General features: G+C 40.5%; 1 protein-coding gene across 3 annotated transcripts in view; it reads right to left on the bottom strand.

The window, feature by feature from the left end:
* EZH2 (enhancer of zeste 2 polycomb repressive complex 2 subunit) overlaps positions 1–24,271 on the bottom strand; it is a 129,745-nt gene that overhangs the window by 87,949 nt on the left and 17,525 nt on the right. For 2 of the 3 annotated variants that reach the window (XM_015817503.1, XM_015817501.1), the window contains exons 2-3: positions 9,761–9,885; positions 6,542–6,670 (exon numbers count right to left, since the gene is read on the bottom strand). In XM_015817503.1, coding sequence (XP_015672989.1) covers positions 6,542–6,670; positions 9,761–9,877 — 246 coding nt within the window. In that variant the 5' untranslated portion in view covers positions 9,878–9,885. The remainder of the gene's footprint in view (positions 1–6,541; positions 6,671–9,760; positions 9,886–24,271) is intronic. The other variant, XM_015817502.1, reaches the window with a different exon arrangement.

Raw genomic sequence — 24,271 nt, 5'->3', positions numbered from 1 at the left:
GTCCAGAATGCGGCCGCGCGGGCGGTGTTGGGAGCGACGCGTCGCTCCCATGTAACGCCGCTGCTGCGCGAGCTGCACTGGTTGCCAGTGGCCTTCCGGGTACGCTTTAAGGTGTTAGTTACCACCTTTAAAGCGCTCCATGGCATAGGACCTGGATACCTCCGAGACCGCCTTCTGCCACAGATTCCCTCCCACAGACGGTACGCTCCCACAGAGCGGGCCTCCTCAGGGTGCCGTCGGCCAAGCAATGTCGGCTGGCGACCCCCAGGGGGAGGGCCTTCTCTGTGGGTGCCCCCACCCTCGGGAACGAACTACCCCCCGAGATCCGGATGATTCCGGATCTCTTAACCTTCCGCCGCGCCCTCAAGACATGGCTTTTTCAGCAAGCGGGACTGACCTAGGGTGAATTTTTAAATAGGGACAATTTTTTAATGATTTTAAATAAGACACAGCTACAAATATTTGGTTTTTAATTGGCTTTTATAGGGAAATGTTTTGTATTGTTTTTAATATGCTGTGAGCCGCCCTGAGTCCCATGGGGGAGAAGGGCGGCATATAAGTTAAAGTTAAATAAATAAATTAAAAAAATAATGTAGAGTTTAACTGAACTGTATATGCTACTTAAACCAATGTTTCTTCTGGGAAGAGATGCATAGTGAATATGAATTTCATACATATCAAGTAGAGGAACCTTATAGATAATCCTTGATTTATGACCATTTGTTTAGTGACTGTTCAAAGCTACAAAGGCATTGAAAAAAGTGGCTTACAACCAGTCCCCAAACTTGCAACTGTTATCAGAATCCTTATGGTCACGTGATCAAAATTCAGGTGTTTAGCAACTGGTACATATATATGACACTTGTGGCTTTCCTGGGTCACATGATCATTATTTGTGACCTTCCCAACTAGCTTCCAACAAGCAAAGTCAACAGGGAAAGCTGGATTCACGTAATCACTGTGTGATTCACATAATTACTACGGTGATTCACTTAATCACTGCAAAAATGGTCATAAAAGTAGGTGTGTTTCACTTAACTACTGCTTCATTTAGTGATAAAAGTTCTGGTCGTAATTGTGGTTATAAGTCAAATATTTAATATGAAGAAGGTCAACCAACTGCAAACTAGGATGCAGAAATTAGTTTTCATCAAGAAAGTTCTTCCAAGGTTTTTTCCTCACTTCTCTATGTCAGCCTTCTCCTTTTTTATTTGATTTTGTTTTAATATTCACCACGATTTATAAAAGGAATATTTCTTAAGGCTTCTGTTTCTTTTCATATGATGGAGAAGAGAGCCAATTGCTTTATCACAAGGGGAAAGCTGTACAGTAAAGGGATCATGGACAAGAGTTCCTAGAAATCAATTCTATATGTAAAAGCAAAAATGTTTTGTCTTTGCCAGTTTTATGTGAAACTTATTTTTTTCTAGCTAAAAGATAAATACAGTAATGCAAACAGAGAGGATAGATGGAAGGAAATCCCTTAATGTTGACATGATCAAGGATTTGGGAATGTTAACATTGGTCTCTTATCATAGATAGGTCACACTCTAGAGTTCTCTATAGTTACCTTCCACTGTGAGGAAAAGCCTATTTGAATAGTCTGCCACATATGACTAACGAACCTAAGGGGTTGCAGAGAGAACTTGGAATTCTTTCCGAAGCTTTGGATCACAATCCTATCTGAGGCCTTAGTCACAATTTGGAATAAGTGAACAATGATGGACTTAAATAAGATGGTATCAATGAAGTCTCTGAGTGATCATGGAGCTCTCACTGATGTTCAGAGAAACTTCAGGAGATGAAATAATATAAGAAACATCTAAAGTGCCATTGCAGGAAGACAAAGAATGAATTTAATTGAGAATAGGTAGGTATCTTAGGTATTATCTTGTAGCAATAAGATGACGAAGCAAGCTTTATTTCCCACTCTTATTGCATCTTCAGATAGCCATATTGTGGATGACCAGATACCTTCTTGATATGGGATGGAGAGAGAGCTCTTGCTGGGCCACTGTGATGACTTCTCTAGGTATCTGTCAGAGAAAGTGGACATGCTGCTTGAGTTTTAGGTCCCTATCCCTCCTTGTTGGTCAAGGCTTCCCAATAGGTGAGATGTAGTTAGTTCAAGTAGTGATTACTACTTCTTTCTAGTACAGGGTAGTTCCACCTTCCTTGAAGAAGGCAGAGGTCAGTCACCTCTTCAAGAAGTTATCTTTGCATTCAACAATATTGGAAAATTTTCATTAATTCTTTCTCTTTTTTAGAAAAGGGGAAAACAGATCCTCAGAGTCATTTCAAACCATGAAATAGGCAGCAAAATAATAATAATAATAATAATAATAATAATAATAATGATGATGATGATGATGATGATGATGATGATGATGATGATGATGACGACGACGACAACGACGACTGGATAATCAAGTGCCTAAAAATAACAGGAGTCAGTAGAAACATCAGAAACTTTGTGCAAAGATGGATGGCACAATGGAAGATACAGTTGCTGGTCAATGGTGATAGGAGAGGTTAATATTAAGAATCTTCCAAGACGACTCACTATTGCTACTACCATTTGTCATTGCACTGATTATTAACAATAATTCAGGCCATCAAATATCAAAACCATCTCCCAGGCTATCCCATCTCCTTTGCATGGACAATTTGAAGCTATATGGATAAACACCATCTGAAATAGAATCATTGCTCAGCGTTGACTCATATATAGCCAAGATATTATCCAGTTCAGACTAAACAAATGAGTCATTCTTATCATTAAACAGAGAAAATAGTAAAAACTGAAGGAATCAAGATGCCCTATGGAAATAATATCAAGAGTCTGAATGAAGATAATCAGTATAAATACCTGAGCATCCTTCAAGTTGACATCAAGCACACTGAGGTTAGGAAAAAGGTTAGAAATGAATACATCAAGAGAGGGAAGATTTTAAAATCCAAACTCAGCAGAGGAAATACCATCAAGGAAATCAACACCTGGGCAATTCCAGTCATTATATATGCAGCTAGAATAGTGGACTGGACTCAAGCTGACTAAACAACAACAACAACTTTATTATCACTTTGAATGTACACCAATTGGCATACATCAAAATGAAATTTCGTTGCATACAGCTCTCAAAGGGTCACCACCTTCGATATACACTCCTTGTTTATGGCCAGCTCAAGTTTCAGATCGTCCATTTTAGTCTCTAGGGAGAGAACGATGGTAAACAGGACAGATGGAAATGGAGCTCTATGTGGATTAGCCCTCAAATTAGTTTGTATTCCTGCACGACAACCTTGCCTACTTTCTTTTTTCTGATCCTGACTCTTCCACCTTTTCCTTTAAGAGGCCTTGCTTCTTTTCGCCCCTGGAGCACGCTGCCACCGCCACCAACTCCTCCAAAAGCCTCTCTCTCTTCCTCTGGCCCTGCCAACAGCCTCATCCAGTTCCTTCGCTCCATAAGCCCTGGGACCTTTCCTCCTCTCTGCCTCCTTTGGAAACAGCCCTGAATTGCAATAGAATCCATCGCTGGGCCAGCAGTCAGATCAATTTCAAACAGCACCAACAACTTCTAACGGTCTCACCAACAGTTCCAAAACAGCTAGAAACTCGCCATGCCCACAAAGATTGTTAGTCATATGTTACCTTAGTTCCACCACATTGCTCAAACACATCAAAACCTTCCTGATCATGTGGCCCATATCCCTTAATATCTCTCCCCAAAACTTTTCACCTTTAAGAGCCAATGCAGCCGCAGCCCATCCAGGCGCCGCCATCTTAGAACCAAAAGCCTTGGATAGGAAGACTAGAGAAATATTAACAATGAATCATGCTCTTCATCCTCACAGTGACATTGACAAATTCTACTTACCAAGGAAAATGGGTGGGTGTGGAATTTTGCAAGTACATTATATGGTTGAAGAAGAAAAAAGGGCATTGGAAGAATACCTGAAGGATAATGAAGAAGATGCATGAAGCTAGTATACTAAGAAGGCCTACTGAGTATTGGAGAGACCAAACTGACCTATAAAAAGGAGCAAGGAAGCACAGGAAGACAAAGCATTACATGGCTAGTACATTAAAAAAAAATAGCAGGGAAAGCAGATAATAACAAGACCTGGCAATGGCTAAGAGCAGGAAAGTTGAAGAAAGAGTTAGAGGAGCAAATTCAGGCTGCACAACACCAAACCTTAAGGAAAAATGCATACCAAGACAGAATTAAAAAGATAGCAACAGATAGCAAGTGCAGCCTCTGCAAAGAAGCTGAAGAAACAATGGATCAGCTGGTTTGGTGCTGCAAGAAAATTATACGGACTGACTATAATGGCATGACAAAATCCAACAATAATGCATTGGAAGATCTGCAAAAAAACATCATTTGCCGGCAAGCAAGAACTGGTGGGACCATAATATAGAGAAAGTAATAGAAAATGAAGAAGTGCTCTGGGACTTTAGATTTCAAACAGATAGCCACCTGCCACATAATATCCCAGACTTAATTGTCAATAAGAATGAAAAAAATCTGGATAGTGGATGTGATAATACCTGGAGACAGCAGAAAAGAAGAGAAGAAACTGGAGAAGATAGCAGAATACAAAGATCTGCAAATAGAAACAGAACAACTGTGACAAAAGAAAGCAAAGATAGTACCAACAGTAATAGGTGCCTTGGGAGAAGTATCACTTGAACATTGATAAATTTACCATTAGCCAGTTGAAAAAGCAGCTTTATTCAGAACAGCTTTCATCCTGCGGTAATATCTGTAACACTATCAAAAATCCACATCTGCCCATCCTGGGAAGGACTCAATAGGTGGACAAAAATGCCAAATCCTGTCTGAACATCTGGCTGACTGTGCAAAGGACCATAATAATAATAAATTAATAATAATTACACAGTTTCAAAGGGTCCTGGAAGAAAATTATTTTGATCCTTTTCAGTTAGGATTCAGGTCAGGTATTTGCCATTGGTCATGGTATCTTTTGGACCAGCTTAACGGATTTGGCACTGTTCTGGTGTGATTTCCTTCAGAACTGGTTTCAGTTTGGGAGACGGAGAAAGATCTAGCCATAGGTTCCTTTTATACAAGATAACCCAGAGTACCTCTATAATTATAAGTGGGAATAAACGTGGGAGACAGAGAAGACATTTTACAACCAGCATGTAAAATACATCTCATTCCACAGAAGGAGAGGAAAGGAAGTGCCTTTCAAAAGGGACCCTCCTTAGTTTTCCAAAGAATAAAAGAAAAGAAAGGGAGAATTATTTTCAGTCTTGCAGGATTCTGTTAATATAAGCTTAACAAGTATTCTTGATTGCTGTTCTTGTCTAGACTACCTAACAGAGCTAATATCTCCCAACATACACTCCTATTTTTCCTACTCCATATGAAGCCTCTGAAGGAGTTCATTTGTTAGCATGAAGTGAAGTAACATCAGTATGCTGCTCATATTCATGTATGCATCTCCACCCCTAGCCAGATAAGTGATGCCATCAATATGTTTATTTAGTCAATGCCAGGAGCTTATGAGGGTCTGAATAAGAAGAACAGGTTTGTGACTCAACCCTAGCAAGACTGAACAGTTTTTTTGACCCCCTGGAAGATTTTTTATTTTTTATTCTCAGTGGGTTAGCACATGCACATGCACGCACACACCCACACCTCCAAAAGAGAACAATCAAAGACTCACAGCTCTTGACTGAAAAGCAGTTAGCAGCCATACCTGACTGGTTCACTGTCATTCATTCCTCACATCCCAATTGAATTACTATGAGGGGGCTGCCCTTGAAAAACAGCCAGCAGATTTTTCTGGTCAAGAATACATTGGCACATGCAGTTCTAAAACACCAAGGTCCATCCAGGTTACATTATTGTTGCACAAGCTGCATTGGAACCCAGTCTGCTTCAGTGTGCAATTCAAGTTTGGCCTGGCATACACAAGATTGTCAGAACATTTATTCCTGTGGGTGTCTGCCTGTCCCACCAAATTGGATAAAGCAAGTGAATGCCAAGACCCTTCTGTTAAATATCATCCTGCAAGACTAACAAGTTCATGCCTTGCCTGTAGCAGTGCCTGCCCTATGGAATATTCTGTCCCCAAGATCTGGAGGGTGGATGTTCTGATCTATCTGGCCTTTGGGAAAACTGAATATCTGGCTTTTCATGTAGGTGCTGGGTCAGGATGTTATATTAGCTCAATATGTGTGATTTGTATGGTTAGATTTGTTATAAATTGATTATTGTACTATGATCATTTACTTGTAGTTTTATTATATTGGTTTTTGCTGATCAATATCACTTAAAGATAAGCAACCATATACATTTTCTAAATTAAATAAACTAATCCCTTTCTTCCATACAATTTTATATAAATTAGTTGCCTAATTCAAAGAAATGAAGTTCTTACTTAGGACAGTTCATAAGCACAGAATATCATATTGCATAATAAAAAAAAGCAAACCAATTTTCTTCCAGTAAAACAAAGACGTGTTGACAACTTTGTAACTGGATTTCCACAACACAGGTTAACCAACCTCCCTGGTCCCACGCAATGAGCTCACAGAAGTCATGATGTGTACAGGTTGTATCCGGCGTTGTTTCCATTCTTGATTTAAGATTTCTGTTCTTTCTTGTATCTTCTGACGATTACAATTAAACATGCTCTGGAAATAAATGGTAGAAACAGAGACCATACCCACAAACAGTTTTTTAATTATCTGGACTTCTAAAATAATATCCATCTCACTGTTAAACATTAGTATTTTCACAAAAGCATATCCACTATATGTATCATAAATATTTATATACAGTAATATAATTTAGTTTTTAAAATATATTAACTTTCAACTCTTAGAGCTATCTAATACAAACAGATTGTGGTTTCTCTGCTGCTAACTGAAGAGAAAAAAATCTTTCCTGGAATCTCAGTGATAGGGAGACATTGAGCTTTACTGCCCTCCTTGTAGCCATTCTCTGCAAAATCACTATTTCTCCTGTTCTAAGTAGAATTATCACTCTTATTAAGGATTGTGTTATAGTTATAGTTATAGTTATATAGTTATAACTTCTCCCACCATGATCCTGAGTGTGCCTGACAATATATAGGTAGTCCTCAACTTACGACAATTGAGCCTGCATTTTCTGTTGCTAAGCAAGGCAGTTGTTAAATGAGTTGTGCCTCATTTTACAATCTTTTTTGCCAAAGTTGATAAGAGAATTATTAGTCATTAAGTAAATCTGGGTTTCCCCCACTGACTTTGGTTGTCAGAAGATGCCTGGGAAGGTTACAAATGGTGATGACATGACACTGGGAAATGCAACTGTCATAAATAAATGCCCGTTACCAAGCATCTGAATTTTGATTACGTGACCACAGAGATGCTGCAATAGTCATAGGTGTGAAAAATGGCCATAAATCACTTTTTCAGTGCTTTGTAATTTTGAATAGTCACTAGATCTATTAACATGCAACAACGTTCAAATATCTCAAAAATGGCTAATTAAAATCTAAAAATCTGTTTCAGACAAAACAAGGTCAATCAAGCTATAAAATATTCTATTATATATTATTATCTACCATACCATACTATTATTACCATACAGCAGAATGCCAACACTATAGGCTAGGGCTTTTCAATCGGTGGTACGCATACCACCTGTGGTACTTTGTCATGTGGCAGGTGGTACGCGACTGTCCTAGAGAAGTGTAGCAGGGGAGAGGAATGAGCCGAAGCGACCCAAGCCTGAGGGAGAAGCAGCTGTAGTTTATGTGTTTCTTTATTTTGTGAGCCTTTCTTGCTTTGCCCTTAATTCCTATGTCTTTAAGGATACATGGAAGGGATTGGGGGGGGGGGGTGCATTCTTACTACACTGTGGAAGGAGAGCTCAGAAGGGAGAGGAAGAAGGGCTGACCAGCTAGCTCAGGGGTCTATAAACTTAGCAACTTTAAGACCTGTGGACTTCAACTCCCAGAAATCCTCAACCAGCCACGTTGGCTGAGGAATTCTGGGAGTTGAAGTCCACAAATCTTAAAAGTGCCAAGTTTGAAGACCCCTGAGTTAGTTGGCAGTGGTACATATTAATAAACATGGATAAATTCATCATACATTTGTCAGTGCAAAGGGAAAGTGATTCAGCAAAGGAACAGCCATCGAAGAAATTAAAACTGGTACTTTTTTCCTTTTTTTCTACAGTTTATAATATTTTATTAGATTATAGAATGAAATACAAAAATACAAAAACAAATAGTAGGACACAGTGGGAAGGAAAAAGTGAGGGGGAGAAGAGAAAAAGAACAGACTTCCTCTGTTGCAGTAGAAGGAAGCATTAACATTGAACCTCAACTTTTTACTTTTACATAATATTATAAACTAGCCATTTCTATAACAACAAATGAATCTAATCGGTAAAACCCAAAATCCCCCCTTTTTTTTTAGTCATTAAGTTTTTGACACCCTGCTAAGCACTGGTGGTACTCAAATATTGTCATTTCCTAAAAGTGGTAAAATCTGTGAAAAGGTTGAAAAGCCCTGCTATAGGCATCAAAATCGAAGAATTGCAATGGGATTGAAGGGTGTCGAGGTAAATATTTTGCACAACCTTTAAGAGTATTTTAAGAGAACAATGAATGGATATAAACTAATGGGAATCCATATTAATTAATTATAATGAACTGAAATAGAATGAAATCTTAAAAGCTGGCATCTTTTACTATCATCTTTCTTAGTCTATATTGCTAGTCTCAGATTCTGAGTTTTAGGTACAAATAACTGAGAGGAAGAAAAAGAAGCTGTTCATAGAAAAGGCCTTGAAAGTTATTATGTACGTGCAGAAGTGCTTTTAATTTTGCACAAAATAAATGAAGAACATTGAACATATATTTATTAGTCAAAAATATTCCTATTGGGTGAAATTAAACCAACAATTTAAAAACATAAATCATTCTACTACACTTTGTAGTTTTTCAAGCAACTATTTTAATTATAATTTTCAGAATATATTTAAAACTATTATTGTGTGGTTATTATATTCTGCATATAAATCGGTCAAGATCACATGTGATTAATATTAATGTAATTTCTTACCAAACTGAACAGAATTTTTTGAACAGAATTAGAAGCAGTCAATTTTATATGATTTGGAAAATCAATTCTATTGGAAGATTTAACTGATTTGCCTTCAAATTAATCATCAAATTGAATTTTTGCAGTTAAATTTGAGAAGACCCTGTGTCTTACTTACTCAATGCTTATAAGTAGTGGCACTTGAAATGGGATCCCAAGAACCATACTAATTTCACGCATTCAAAAACTGTCTTAAGCTTATATTTTTTTCCAGCAACAATCTTCTCACACACAACTAGCCAATTCAAAAACTAAAGAAAGTTTCAATAGGAGTTTGCAACATGACATGGCTGATTCTAGGTAAAATAAAAAAAATATCATATAGTAGTCATTTTGCTACTAAAACTCCAAACTGTATGCTCAGAAAGATTAAAATTATGCATTTTGGATATATATGCATATAAATATCTTTATGGTAACAATTTTAGAATCTATCTAAAAGAGACAAAAATATCAAATGGAAACCAGTTAAATAGCTGTACCAGGAACAATTGCTAAGACAGCCTTATCTCATTATTTAATGCTGATATTGTGGGTTTCCTTCAGAATCAGCATATTTTAGTTTAAAAAGTAACAAAAAAAACTAGAAATATTCTTTGGTTTGTATCTTTGGAATTAGAAATTAATTACCTTTACTTCATCTGCTCGTCTGAACCTCTTGAGCTGTCTAAGCCTCATATATTCTGATTTTACACGTTTCCTCCAACAAATTGGTCCTTTCTCAGATTTCTTTCCAGTCTGACCCATAGTTACACCTGAAAAGAACAAAATGTGGATGTGACATCAAACATAATCAGCATTCTATATTGACATGCATGTCTGCCATTGATTATGTAAGAATGTTTATATAAGTAAAAATAAACTTATACTTATGGACACAACTTGTCAATTGAAAAATTCTTTTCCTCATTGAAAATTCAAATCATACATTGTTCATATTCCCCAGCAAAACAGTTACTCCATTCTAATGATACTGGATTCAAGACGCTATGTTAATAGCAGATAGTTTTGATAGCTGCTATTTGTAATTTCAAATACTATCAATAAGTGAATCATTTATCTCTTGCTATTAGATAAGGGCTGGTCAAAAGATAGGTTAAAAAAGTGCAATTTCTAGTCGTGAAAAATAATTCAAACATCCCATTAACTATAGTTATAGATCATAGGCAAGGGGTGAGAATAAAAGTATCATTAGCAGTCATGGACATAAATTTTCACTCTGCAATTACTATTATCTCATTAATTATCTTCAATTAATTGTATCTGAATTTCATATTTAGAAGAATCCCACTTCCTCCATTGATGTTATCTGGGAAGATTGCAAGTGATGATTATGTGCCTCCAGGATGTTGCAATTGTTGTAAATACATGCTGAATTTTTATCATGGTCAAGTGATAAAAATTCAAGTACCTGAATTTTGACCACATGCCTATGGGGATGTTGTGACAGCCATAAATGTAAGGGTTAATTGTAAATCACCATGTTCAATGCCATTGTAACTTCAAACAGTCACTAAATAAATGATCAATGAATACTTGTGTGCCTGTGTCTGTGTCTGTGTGTGCAATACCTCACAGCAATTGTCTTTTACCCAGGATTGAGATTTGATAGCAAGGATCAATAATTTCGTAACCTCTGGGTGCCAGGGGAGAGCAATCTCTTTACCAGTCGGAGGCTGACTAGCAGTATTATTAAGAGCACAAAAGATCCATCGTTTTTTTTTAAAAAAAGCACATCTTTCAGAATCAGAATCAAAATTAAGCTGGAAGGGACTTTGGAGGTCTTCTAGTCTAACCCCTTGCTCAAGCAGGAGACCTTATACAGTTTGAGACAAGTGGCTGTCCAGTCTCTTTTTAAAAAACCTCGTAATGAACCATCCAGAACTTCTGAAGGCAAGCTGTTCCACTGGTTAATTGTTCTCACCGTTAGGAAGTTTTTCCTTAATTCTAGATTGCTTTTCTCCTTGATTAGTTTTTATCTATTGTTTGTCTTGCCTTCTAGTGTTTTGGGAAATAAGTTGATCCCTCTTTTTTGTGGCAGTCCCTCAAATACTGCTATCATGTCATCCCTAGTCCTTCTTTTCTCTAGACTAGCTATACCCAGTTTCTGCAACCATTCTACATATGTTTTAATCTCCAGGCCTTTAGTCATCTTAACGTGTTTCCCCAAAAGTAAGACCTACCCCGAAAATAAGCCCTAGCTTGATTTTTGGTGGTGGGGCGAGGCACACACCTAAAAATCAAACTAGGGTGGGGGTTGGGGTATGGATCTGCTCCCTGCATCCCGCACCCACTTACCTTGCAGCCAGGCCTCTCCTCGCCAGCCCACTTCTTCTGCAGCGTCTTCTGCAGCCAGGCATTTCTCAGTCACAGGCCTTTCTGGAAGGCCTGTGCAGCTGAGAACCGAGCTATGGATTCAATCCATAACTCGGTTCTGCAAGACCTCTGCAGTTGAGAATTGAGATATAGATTGAATCCATAGCTCGGTACTCAGTTGCATAGGCCTTCCGAAAAGGCCTAACTGCAAAATGCAGGCCAGAATGCAGCTGCAGAATGAAGCTCTTCCTTCAGCCCCAGAAGCGGACTGGCTAGGCAAGGCTGTCAGTGCCGGAGGTGAGTAAGACATCCCCCGAAAATAAGACCTGATACCTCTTTTGAAGGCAAAAAAAATTAATAATAAATAAGACCTGGTCTTATTTTCGGGAAAACATGGTAGTTGTTCTCTGCACTTTTTCCAAAGTCTCAACATCTTTTTTGTAATGTGGTGACCAAAACTGGATGCTGCATCTTTTTTAAAAGGAAATTTGTCCAGTATTTAAAAAGTGTTATGGTAAATCCAATGTTCCATTTTCCTACAGTGGCTGAGAAATATCTATAAATAGACTATAACAGAGCTGTCCCCAGGTTAGGTAGTACTTACTGAGCATAATCTATTTTTTTAATATAAGCTGTTGTTAGTTACAAAGAATGTACTTAAGATGAGCGCTCAAAGAAAATTACTAAATGAATAAGTAAGACAGTCCTTGTTTCAAGGGTCTTCTACTGAAGTAAGCTTCTGACAAGGCCCAAAATTTAAAGTATGATACCTCAAATCAGGAGTGTGGTAGACCTTCCCAAGCTAACCTGATTTATTAAAGACATATCTTTCATTACTATATTCATTTAATGAGATGCATGGAGGATGTAAGAGCTGTTGCTTGCTTATGTTGCTCAACAGCATTAATGGATAACATATGAAGTAGCTGCAGTTGTACTAGGAAGTGATACCAATAAGGGAAACAACATATCATTTCCTAGCAGTGGACTACGCAAGCTTTGATACACCTGGAAATTATCATAGGTACACTTCTAATGAAAAAGACACTGCTGTAATGAGACAAAAGGATAGTTTAACCAGCACTGGTCCTTGGTCCTCTTGGGATAGTTCGATAGTTCTTGAGCATCCAGTTTACGCTGTTTTTTGAGGTGGGTGGCTGAATGAAGGCAAAGAATGGTAGGCATTACTCTTCCATACAACTGGACTGAAATAAAATAAGGAATACCCAAAGAAATCATAACAAACCTCTGCAGGTATTTCAGGAAAATCCCTTATTTGGACTATGTCATTTTTCCAATATTGCTAATATTCCAAAAGGTTATTTAGATGCTGTTTGCTAGAAATACAACAAAAATATGCACAAACAACCATATTTAAATTCTGCAAATGAAAATTTCAAACTGTAACTTCAGTCATATTAGCCAAAGTGGGAGATATGTGAATAGTACCATCTACAATTTTAAAAAATAGTAATAATATGGAACTGAAAAGTGAAGCCCAATTGCAATTATTTATCTTGTTTTTTAAATGTCAAGTCCAAATGCTCCCTTTTATACAAATGCTGATAAAAACAGTCATTCATTCAAGTCATCTGAATAGTTTATGTATAATGATAGTTTTTCTTTTGAAATGCTATATAGAAATGCAAGGTTACAACTTAACTTGGAAAGCATATATTGTAATAGTTAAGCAAGGTAATCATGTGGGCAACTCCCTTAACAACTGTCATAACTTATAATTCTGGACTTAATTGTGGTTGAATGTTGAGGACTATCTGTATTAATATTTATCCTTCACAAAGAACTGAAAGTCTGTTTTTTCAAACATCATTCTGCAGTTATACTTAATAAGCTATAAATTACTGTTCATACAATATAAACAACTTAGTATACAAGCTAATGTTCTGTATATAAGAATCTATCAGCTTTCATAAATAGAAATAGAGTATGCGATTTTTGAGAAAATGAAATGCTTTAATGGGAAAAATATAGAAATGTTAAAAAAAATCTAGTGATTTTTCAGGAAAACATTCTGTAAAACAAACAAATGAAGAATTAGGATACTCCAATGAATATTACGAAAACCATCCAGGGAACCAGATGGCACTTATATTTCTTGACGCACAAAAAGCTTTTGATAACCTAAACTGACAATTTATGTTTCAACAACTTCAAGAAATGGACTTCGGTGAGAATTTCAATAAAGCAATTCAACTAATTTATAAGAAACAAACAGCAAGAATACTCTTAAATGGAGATTATACAGATGGATTTGATATTTAAAAAGATACTAGACAGGGATGTCCACTGTCCCCCTTGTTATTTATTCTTACATTAGAGGTATTAGCTAGAAATATTAGACAAGATACGGAAATTAAAGGATTGGAGATTAAAAACCAGAAATATAAATTACAGGCTTTTGCAGATTATTTGGTTTTTATTTTAGAGGAGCCATTGGAGACAGCCGATAAACTCTTGCAGAAAATAGAGAAATTTGGAGAAGTGGCTGGACTGAAAATAAATAAGGAAAAGACTAAGGTATTAACAAAAAACCTAACAGAAAAACAGAAAATTCAACTTGCTAAAATGACAAATTTGCAAATAGTTAAAAAAGTTAAATATTTGGGCATTTATTTAACTGCAAAATATACAACATTAAAAGAAGATAATTATGAGAGATTAATGAAACAAATAAAAATAGTGTTGGAAAAATGGGAAAATCTTCAACTATCACTGCTAGGAAGAATAGCGACTGTTAAGATGAATATTCTACCGAAGCTAATCTTTCTATTTTAAACAGTTCCTGTTAAATTGACCAAGAAAATTTTTGACGACCTAAATGCAACAATACTAAGATTTATATGGCAAAAAAGAAAGCTAGAATCAAATGTAAACTCTTACAAGAAGCTAAAGACAGAGGGGGCTTTGGACTTCCAGATTAGAGACTTTACTATCAAGCAGCTACTCTGCTTTGGCTAAAAGAATGGATCGTATTGAGAAACAAAAAGTTGCTTTATTTAGAGGGACATGATCTTCAACTAGGTTGGCATACCTTTATATGGTATGAGAAAACTAAAGCGCATAAATATTTTCAAAATCACACCATAAGAAATGTATTACTTCCAGAATGGGAGAAAATTAGACATAAAATGTATATGAAAATACCAGAGTGGCTCTCAACAATGGAAGCATTTGCCTATCCAAACTTGATTAACTATGACAAGCTGGTTAGTTATAAAGATATTTTGGATAAAGATGGAAAACTTAAGAAAAGGCAAACTCTTCAACAACAAGGTATAGACTTAACATGGTGGTCCTACCTGCAAATTCAAACAAGATACGAAAAAGACATAAAATCAACAGGATTTTACAAAGAACAGACTCCATTAGATAAAATTCTGTTAAAAACAGATGAGAATTTGATCAAAAAACTCTATAAATTTCTTTTAAATTGGAAGATGGAAGAAGAACAAGTGAAAGAGACAATGATAGTATGGGCAAAGAATTTTGGATATTCTATAGATCTAGAAGACTGGCAAAAACTTTGGGATAAAAATATTAAGCTTACTAAAGCAGCATCATATAAAGAAAACTTATATAAGATGTTTTATAGATGGCATATGACACCAGTTTGTTTAGCGAAAATGTTTAAAAATGTATCGAATACTTGTTGGAAATGTAAACAACAGCTAGGCACTTATTATCATACCTGGTGGATATGTCCTAACGCTAAGAAATATTGGTCTAAGATCCATAGATGGTTGGAAATGATGAAAATACAGATAGAATTTAAACCGGAATTATTTTTGTTAGGAATATTAAGACCTAATTACGATAAAGAGCATGATTACTTGATACTACATGTTTTAACAGCTGCAAGGATAGTATTTGCCCAATTTTGGAAAAATGAAAATCTACCATCTGACCAGGCCATAATTACTAAAATTTTAGATTGTGCAGAAATGGATAGATTAACATTGGAGATGAAAGAGAAAGATGATTCAGTTTATTTTAAAACTTGGGAAAATTTTATCAATGGTTAGAGACGCATTAATCTGAAAAGAACCTAATATTATAGATTATGGATGTTTGAGTTATAGTTATTAGGTTGATAACATTTTTATTTTTAATGATTTTTAACTGTTAATGTTGGCAATTATGACTAGTTGAGATTTTATTAATTATGTTTATTCACATAGATGAATTTTATCTGTTTATTAATCAGTAGTAATATGGTTATAGTTAATCTTATTTTAAAATGGTTGAGTATGATATAAACCATGTTTATTTACTATCATGATCCGAACGGTAGCTTGTTTGTTAAAGCATGAGATTATTGTACCTACCCTTTTTCCATCCCAATTCCCCATCCCCTTCCCTCCCCTTACCTGTATTGTTCTTATTTTTTCGTCATTCATATAAATCTAATAAAATATATTTTTTTAAAAAAAGATAGTCCAATGTCAGCTTCACTTACATATTTTATGGAAAATGGTGGTAAATGAAGCCTCTATAGTTTTTAAGCTATATAGAAAAACCTATCCTCTTTTCAGTGTTGTATCAAATGAACTATAATAATTAAAATTCTTAAGGATAAGCTTTCTGTACTTAGTGGATGGTTTATCACTACGATGTCCAACTGAGTCACAAAAAGAAGCATGATGGCAGGAAGAGGTTCAAGGATGTAGTATCCAGCTGGGCAGGAAGCTGGGCAAAGGGTATCTCAGGGATGTGAGGTGGGCCTGGGAAACCCAGGGCAGGCCATGTGTAAATTAGGGAGATATTCCAGCATGGGCCTGCACTAGGCTTCTTAGGGCCTTCTCCACTTTGAGGCAACACATGCTTCACATGACATGTATGGTTGCTTAGCCAGGATTGTAGTCATTAAGCAAGGCAATCACAGGGGTGGCCAGTTTAACAACCATCACAATTTATGACTATAATTTCAGGGTCAATTGTGATTGTAAATCAAGACTATCTGTGCTCTGTTTATATTCTAAAATAATAATTATGTTCCTCTATGTAATGGTCTTTCCATTATTTGAAAGTGTAATCACATCTCCATTCAAGTTATACATTTCCAATTCCTTTTAAACATTTTAAGTACTACAAGAGTTAAATGAAAGTATGCTTCCACCTCCTTAACTTTTAAGTTATTTAGGAGAAGAATATTTTAATAAATGAAACAGGAAAATAATTTTCAAGATGAATTCTTTTGTTACCTCTATTTACATCTCCACATAATCACCACCATTTATTACGCACTTCTGTCAGCAATGAACAAGCTTTTTAAAATTGCCACAAAAGAACTTAATACTCTGTCTCTTCAGGCAGGTCCTGACAATCATTTGTATTTCTTCATTAAAATCAAATGGCTGCCCATAAAATAATTCTTCAACTTTGAAAAAAGGTGAAAGATGCATGCTGTCATGTCTGGACTATATGACAAAAGGGTAAGTGTGAAATCCAGTTTAACAATAGTTTCTGTAAAATACCAAACAACAGCAATGTCTCTTTAACTCTGTACTGATTGTCCCTTAATTAATCAATCTTTCTCTTATTATATGATGTTGCTATCATAAGCCAACCACTTTATTCTTGAACACACAAATTAACTCTTCCTGGTTAATCTTTTTTGGCTCAACCATGTATAGCATTCACTTCAAAATCAGCATCACCATACACCACCTGCTTTGGATTGCAAGGTTTTCTTTGACAGTAAAAAAATCCAATTAATGGACATTGTTTAGAGCATGCTGATAAGTATTCACTTTGGGCTTTTATTTCACAAAATATAATACAAACTTTTCTCACTGCAACTTTTTGACCCTAACTGAACTAATATATACATGTAACTTGTTTATTGTTCTTATCTGAAAGATCTGAAAGATTCACAAGTTCAGTAGAGATAATTCATTTAGATTGGAAGATCTGATTATTAGTAAGATAAAATCTGTAATTTTTATTTCACAATGGCTTAGTTGAACTGTCTGGTTTTAATATCTTTAAATAAGTAGCATAAGTATAGAGTTTATAGAAACATGTAGCACATATAGATTTGACTGAATATGAAAATCTTACAATGCATAATTTGGAGCATCTGCTGGGTCTTAAAAATTGTTGAAATGGGGCGTTGTCTTACCTGAACGCCTTTTCTCAGCATGGAGATGGAGGATCCACAGAATGGGTTGAGACTGTATTCCTGCCCAATCAGATCAAGTCAGCCAAAGTTGTCACGCCCCGTCCTGGTTTCCAGATCCCAGTCTTGACGCGAGCGTAGCTATTGACTGACCAAGAATGTACTGGCTCACAAGCTAAATATCCTAGTTACTAGGACCCCCCAGAAATTGAGGGAGGGATGTGGATCCTCCATCTCCGTGCTGAGAAAAGGTGTTCAGGTAAGACAACGCCCCTTCTCCAGCACTGGAGATGGAGGATCCACAGAATGGGACCTACCAAAGCCTATAGTCCCTGAGGGTGGGAAATAGACCTTTCGGGAGTGACACTTTGGTGCACCACCTGTTGGAGGACCCTCCTGCCGAAGGAGGCCTCCGCCGAGGCAAATTTATCTATTTTGTAGTGACGAATGAATTGCGATGGTGAGGACCAAGTGGCCGCTCTACAGACATCCTCAATGGATGCTTGAGTGGACCAGGCTGCAGATGTAGACGCACTCCATGTGGAGTGAGCTGTCACCCGTTGTGGAACCGGCAATGACGCCGCTTGATATGCTCCTGCGATGCAAGCCCTAATCCACCTGCCAATCGTGGAAGAGGAGACCTTCCGACCCCTGGAGGAAGGATGGAAGGATACAAACAGGGCCTCTGACTTACGGAAATCCGCTGTCCGTGAAATATAGTAACGGAGCGCCCTGCGGAGATCTAAACAATGCCATTGCCGTTCCTGGGTACATGAAGGGTTAGGACAAAAATCCGGGAGGACAATCTCCTGGGTCCTATGAAAAAGCGAGTTCACCTTTGGAACGAAGGTGGGATCAAGGCGAAGTACCACTCTGTCTGAATGGAATATGCAAAGGTCCTTGCGGACTGATAGAGCAGCCAGCTCGGAGATTCGTCGAGCTGATGTAATGGCCACCAAGAAAGCTACTTGTGGGACAAGTGGCACAGGTCGCATGACGCCAAGGGCTCGAAAGGTGGCTTCATCAGGGCCCGAAGTACATGAGGCAGTTCCCAGGAAGGGTACCTATGCACTGTAGGTGGTCGGGATTTGGCTGCTCCTTTAAGGAAAGAGCGAATCAGCAGGTGGTGTCCTAAGGAACCTACGGACTCACAAGCAAGAACAGTAGAAAGAGCCGCTACTTGTGTACGTAGGGTGTTAGGGGCCAGGCCCCTCTCCAGACCGTCCAGCAAAAATTCCAGAATATGGGGAATAGTGAGCTGTGAGAGTGACAAATGACGCCTAGAAATCCAAGTACAAAAGTTTTTCCACGTGGCCTCGTAAATACGGTTCGTGGAAGGGCGGCGGGAAGCCTGGATTACTTCAATTACCTTCACTGAACAAGACTGTTGTGACAAGTAAGAGCGCTCAAGTGCCAAACGGCTAACTGGAGCCATTGGGGATCCGGATGGGTGATCAACCCCTGGCTGAGCGATATCCTGTCCGGGGGAATTCGCCATGGTTCCGAGATGGAGAGACTCACCAGGTCGGCGAACCAGGGTCTCCTTGGCCAATAAGGGGCTACCAACAGAATCTCTGCTTCCTCCCGGAGCAGTTTGCGTACCACCGCCGGGAGGAGAGGGAGAGGGGGGAATGCGTAAAGCAGACCCCGGGGCCAAGCATTGCGGAGCGCATCCATCTGTTCCGCTCCTTGAGACGGGAATCGGGAGAAAAACCGTGGTAGTTGGGCATTGGCCGGGGACGCAAACAGGTCCACCAGTGGTAGGCCAAAGCGGTGACACGCCTCCTTGATGACTCTCGGGTGGAGCTTCCACTCTGAGTGGTCTACCGTCGTCCTGCTCAACATGTCGGCCTGAGTATTGTCCTTCCCCGAGATGTGATCGGCTTTGATGGAAGCCAGATTGTGCTCCGCCCAGGTTCCCAGTAATATTGACTCGTTTAGAAGAGACCGGGAACGAGTACCCCCCTGCCTGTTCACATGGGCCTTGGCCGTCACGTTGTCCGTGAGGACCAGCACGTGGCGCCGTCGCACCAGGTCGCGGAAATGCCGTAGGGCTAGGTGGATAGCCCGAAGCTCCAGCCAATTTATGTCGTGTCGAAGGTCCGAGTGGGACCAACGACCCTGTGTCCAATTCGATTGTAGGTGTGCACCCCAGCCAAACAGGCTGGCATCGGTTGTGAGTAGTGTCCGATCCGGTTCCTTGAACCGCGACCCTTTGAGCACGGCGGGGGACAGCCACCATGTGAGAGACCTCAAGACCTGAGATGTGAGCTTCACCCTCTGGTGAGAGGCGCTGAGGTTCCGCCTCTGGAAGGGAAGCAGAAACCACTGCAGTTCCCTGGAGTGAAGCCTGGACCACGGGACAATTGCAATAGTTGAGATCATTTGACCTAGTAGTTTGGATAAGCTGATGACAGATGCTGTCCTTCTCTTGCGAATCTGGAGGATGGACTTTTTTTAAATTGTGACTGCGCTCCTGAGACAAATACACCCGACACTCCTTCGTGTCTATAATGGCCCCTAGATGTAGTAACCTCGTAGTGGGGACCAAGTGGCTCTTGGGGAAGTTTACCGAGAACCCGTGGTCCTGGAGCAGCTTTACCACCAGTTCGAGATCTGACCTGGCGGCATGGATGGAAGACGATTGGATCAGGATGTCGTCCAGATAACACTGGACCCTGACCGGTAGCATCCTTAAGTGAGCTGCTAGGACCACCAGGATCTTGGTAAACACCCTGGGAGCCGATGAAAGGCCGAAGGGAAGGGCCTTGTATTGATAGTGACGGCCCTTGTATACGAATCGTAGGAACCTCCGGTGGGCGAGAGAGATGGGGACGTGGAGGTATGCTTCCATGAGGTCGATGGACGTCAGGAAGTCCTCCTTTCTTACGCTTCCTAAGATGGATCTGAGCGTTTGCATCTTGAATTTGCGATATACAAGATGATAATTCAAGGCCTTTAGGTCCAAAATGGCCCACCATCCCCCTGACGCTTTTGGCATGACAAAGAGTATGGAGTAAAATCCCCGACCTATCTGGTCCTGCGGAACGGTTTCTATGGCTCGTATGTCCAGCAGATGCTGGATGGCTTCGCCCATCAGGGCCCTTTTGGCCTGATTTCGAGGGTATGGGCAAGAAATGAATCTGGTCGGTGGGTTGGAGTTGAACTCCAGGAAAAGGCCGGAATTTATTGTTTTGAGGACCCATGCATCCGTGGTGGTAGCCTCCCATTGGTGGGCGAACAGAGACAGTCTGCCCCCTATGGGAGGGACCGTCAGAGAGTCACCTGGAGCGACGGAATGGCCGACCGCTCCCTCGAAAGGGCCGCTTACCCTGAAACTGTTGTCTGGGTTTGGTTGCCTGTCAGTCGTACTGCTTGTCCTGTCTGTCCTGTCTGTCCGGAAAAGGGCGGAAAGGCTGTGAGTAATTATACCTGTTCCCGGCCCGAAAGGACTGCCGACGGGAAAAATAATTCTGACGCTTCTCTGGTTTCTTGAGAATATGGCTAAGGACCTTACACTTATCCTTATTCTCGGTGAGGTAGGGGTTCAGAGCCTCGCCAAATAGTTTGCCTCCTTGGTACGGAGCCGCCGCCAGACGCCACTTAGACTTGGCATCCGCGTGCCAATGTTTAAGCCAAAGCATGCGGCGTCCCGAGATGCTGGATGCCATGGCCTTGGAGGCAAACTTGGAAGCCTGGAGAGTTGCATCTGATGCGTACTCCAGGGCCGCCACCATCTTACTAAGCTCCTGTTGTGACCAAATGTCATCTTCCGGGGTACGGGCTTGGAGCTGTTTAAGCCAGCAGTGGGCAGCTCTGTTGAAAAAGGATGCCGAGGTGGCCGCTGTAATTGCCCAAGCAGTCGCCTGGTGAGTCTTGCGAAAGGCTAACTCACACTTACGGTCGTCCGCCTTGAGGGCATCAGAAACATCCCCAGCTATAGCGGTAGGGGAAACTAAGGGTCCAAAAGGTTCATCCACAGCAGGCACCTCTAGAGCCTCCTCCAAGTCTTTGGCCACATTGTACAGCTTTTTGTCCGTGGCACTAGGGAGAGGGAGGGAGGCCGGAGCCGCCCATTGTTTCCTGACAGCGGTCAGAAACATGGGGGGACAAGGAATCCGGTGCTGTGTTGCCACCGGCTCAGTAAAGTTCGGATCGAATTCTGAGTCAGGGGTGGCAGTTGACGAGGGAGGTTCGGCCCCTGGTTGTGCTGTGGATGAGACCTTGCGGAGTAAGGTCACAAAGGAGGGTTAAACATACCACTAAATGAGGGGGCCTGGGTAGAGGATTCCTCCTCATCAGACATAGGGAACTCCAGTTCGTTGTCCTGGACCTGAATTGACAACCTCTCGGAATATGAGGATCCAGAAGGTGAGGAGGGTGCATACTGAGCTTCAGGCCCTTGGTCAATAATGGGCAGAGGCTCAGTAGTGATCGGTCTAGGAGGTACGGCCCTTGCATTAAGAGCGCGGTCAACTGCCTGCACAATTAATAGGGCCAGTCGATCCTCCGAAGGGAAGGAAGGGGGCTCAACTGGTCGAAGCCCAGCTGCTGTGGGGGTAAAGGTAGCTTCCGGAGTCCCATGGTGTGATGGTTGGGGTATGTGGACATGAGACAGATCCCCAGTTGGGGAATTATCCATCCTAGCAATCTTTTGCGCCCTAGAGAATTCTTTTTCTAAGGCTTGGTGTCTCCTGTTAGCCTGCTTCTCTGCCCTCTTGGAGGATTTGTTAGTGGATCTGACCTTATTTTTGGATGAGGTCTTGTCAGAGTCCTCCATAGGAAGTTGGACAGAAATTGCGGGGACCGCTGAAGAGGGGACAATACCCCTAGAGGGAGGGTCAGTAGCCTCCATTCTCCGATAACACAGGGACTCGTGGGGACCCCCCGGTATCAAGAGAAGATTAGTCAACGGGAAGGACAGGCGCACTATCGGGTACGTCTGGAAACCCGGACACAACTGTGAGAGCAGCTGACTTTTTTATGCGGACAGAACAGACACACAACCGGGTACGTCTGGAATCCACTCTGCTCAAAGAGGATAATAGAAGGTGCTCTGAGGGACCACCTAGTATCCTGAGGCCCAAAAGCAGGAGCACAGGAAGGTACTCCTCCTAGCCTAAACAGCAATGAGGCCTAAATTGCGTCAGGAGACACCAAGACTGAGAAGGAGAAAACCTAATTAGTAGCTGTTAGCCCAATCGCTGGTATTGTAAATGTAATTTAGGAATTTAATACTGTTGAGGCCAGATCTGGACTCCCAGGCCTATGTGAGGGAATTTTCACTTGACCCTAAAATGGCGGCCAGAGCCTAAAATGGCATCCTGACTGAGAAAAGGGGCCCCCAAAGTGTTGCTGGACACGTCCCCCTGGGGAACTACAAGGCTCCGCCAAGGAGAGTCCTCCTACACGAAGTTGGCAAATTTAGCAACAAGCTGCTTGTGCAGCGTGGTCAGATGGCAGCCGCGCGCAACAGCGGCCGAATTTGCCGAGTTCCGAGGAGGCCCAGCTTCGCGGCCGCACGTTCAAAATGGCGGCCGCGCCCAAATATCAGACAATCGGCTCGCCGCCAAGCTCAAACGCGGGCGATTGAAACGAATATTAGTTGGAGCTAGGAGCCCACCAAAAGGGAGGAATGCCTCCAAAACTGCCCCCTGAACTCAAAAAGAGAAACCCCGATCGCTTTGCGAACGCGCGGTTTAAAAATGGCGGCCGCACGCGCGAACAACGGTTGATGGAGTGCTGAGGGGAAACAGGCCCCCTGCAGGATAGCACGCTGCATGCCTCTTACGGAGCCTGCAACCCGGTCCCAAATCTCCGATCAGCGCCGAAAATTCTAATCGGGAGTCCGTTTGAATCGCGTGCGTGCCTGGGAGGAATCTCTCGGTTATCAGGAAACCGAGAGATGCCGAATCCGGTGGGGCTTCCCCTGCTACCGAATTGATGTTTCTCGGAGCAGTTGCCTTTTAGGCCCTACCGGGCGCCGGAGCCGCGAGCTCCGGAGTGTTCCCGGGGTCTAACGGCCGTTAGACCACGGGAATCCAGCCACCTTGTCTTAATTTGTTAAAGCTCCTGGGGGGAGGGAAGAGAGAAGGGGCCCCCTTCTAACTTCCTATGATCTTTTATTCTCCCCCCACTACAGAGCTAGGCAAAGGGTGGCTGCAGATAAGACAAATTTGGAAGAAATCCGAATTAATTAGCAGATGGAATAATTATCAAATGTAATAATAAAGTTGAGATGGAAGATCCACAAAATAGTCTAGACTATACCTAAGAGCCAGAGTTGTACGTTCTGTCCTGGGCAAGATCAAGTCAAGACTGGGATCTGGAAACCAGGACGGGGCGTGACAACTTTGGCTGACTTGATCTGATTGGGCAGGAATACAGTCTCAACCCATTCTGTGGATCCTCCATCTCCAGTGCTGGAGAAATGATTCAGAGCCTGTTAATCAAATTAAATGAATGATTTAAATGGATCCAGGATTTAAATGGGATAATAAATATTCAACAATTGGAATTTTAATGGAATACTTTATGCCAAATTTTATATTTAAAGAAAATTTGCATGTTTCATCATTGATATGCTGTCCCAGTTCTGGTTGAGAAAAGAGAGAGTTCATTCTCTAAAAATAATAATTTTGGAAAATAACTCATACTAAAATGAATAAAATCTTAACAGTTAAATT

This window comes from Protobothrops mucrosquamatus, unplaced genomic scaffold (assembly GCF_001527695.2).
Source record: "Protobothrops mucrosquamatus isolate PMUCROS unplaced genomic scaffold, P.Mucros_1.0 scaffold598, whole genome shotgun sequence".
Classification (NCBI taxonomy): Eukaryota; Metazoa; Chordata; class Lepidosauria; order Squamata; family Viperidae; genus Protobothrops; species Protobothrops mucrosquamatus.
Note: the sequence above shows the minus strand (reverse complement) of the source record. Positions and strands in the feature narration are given on the sequence as shown.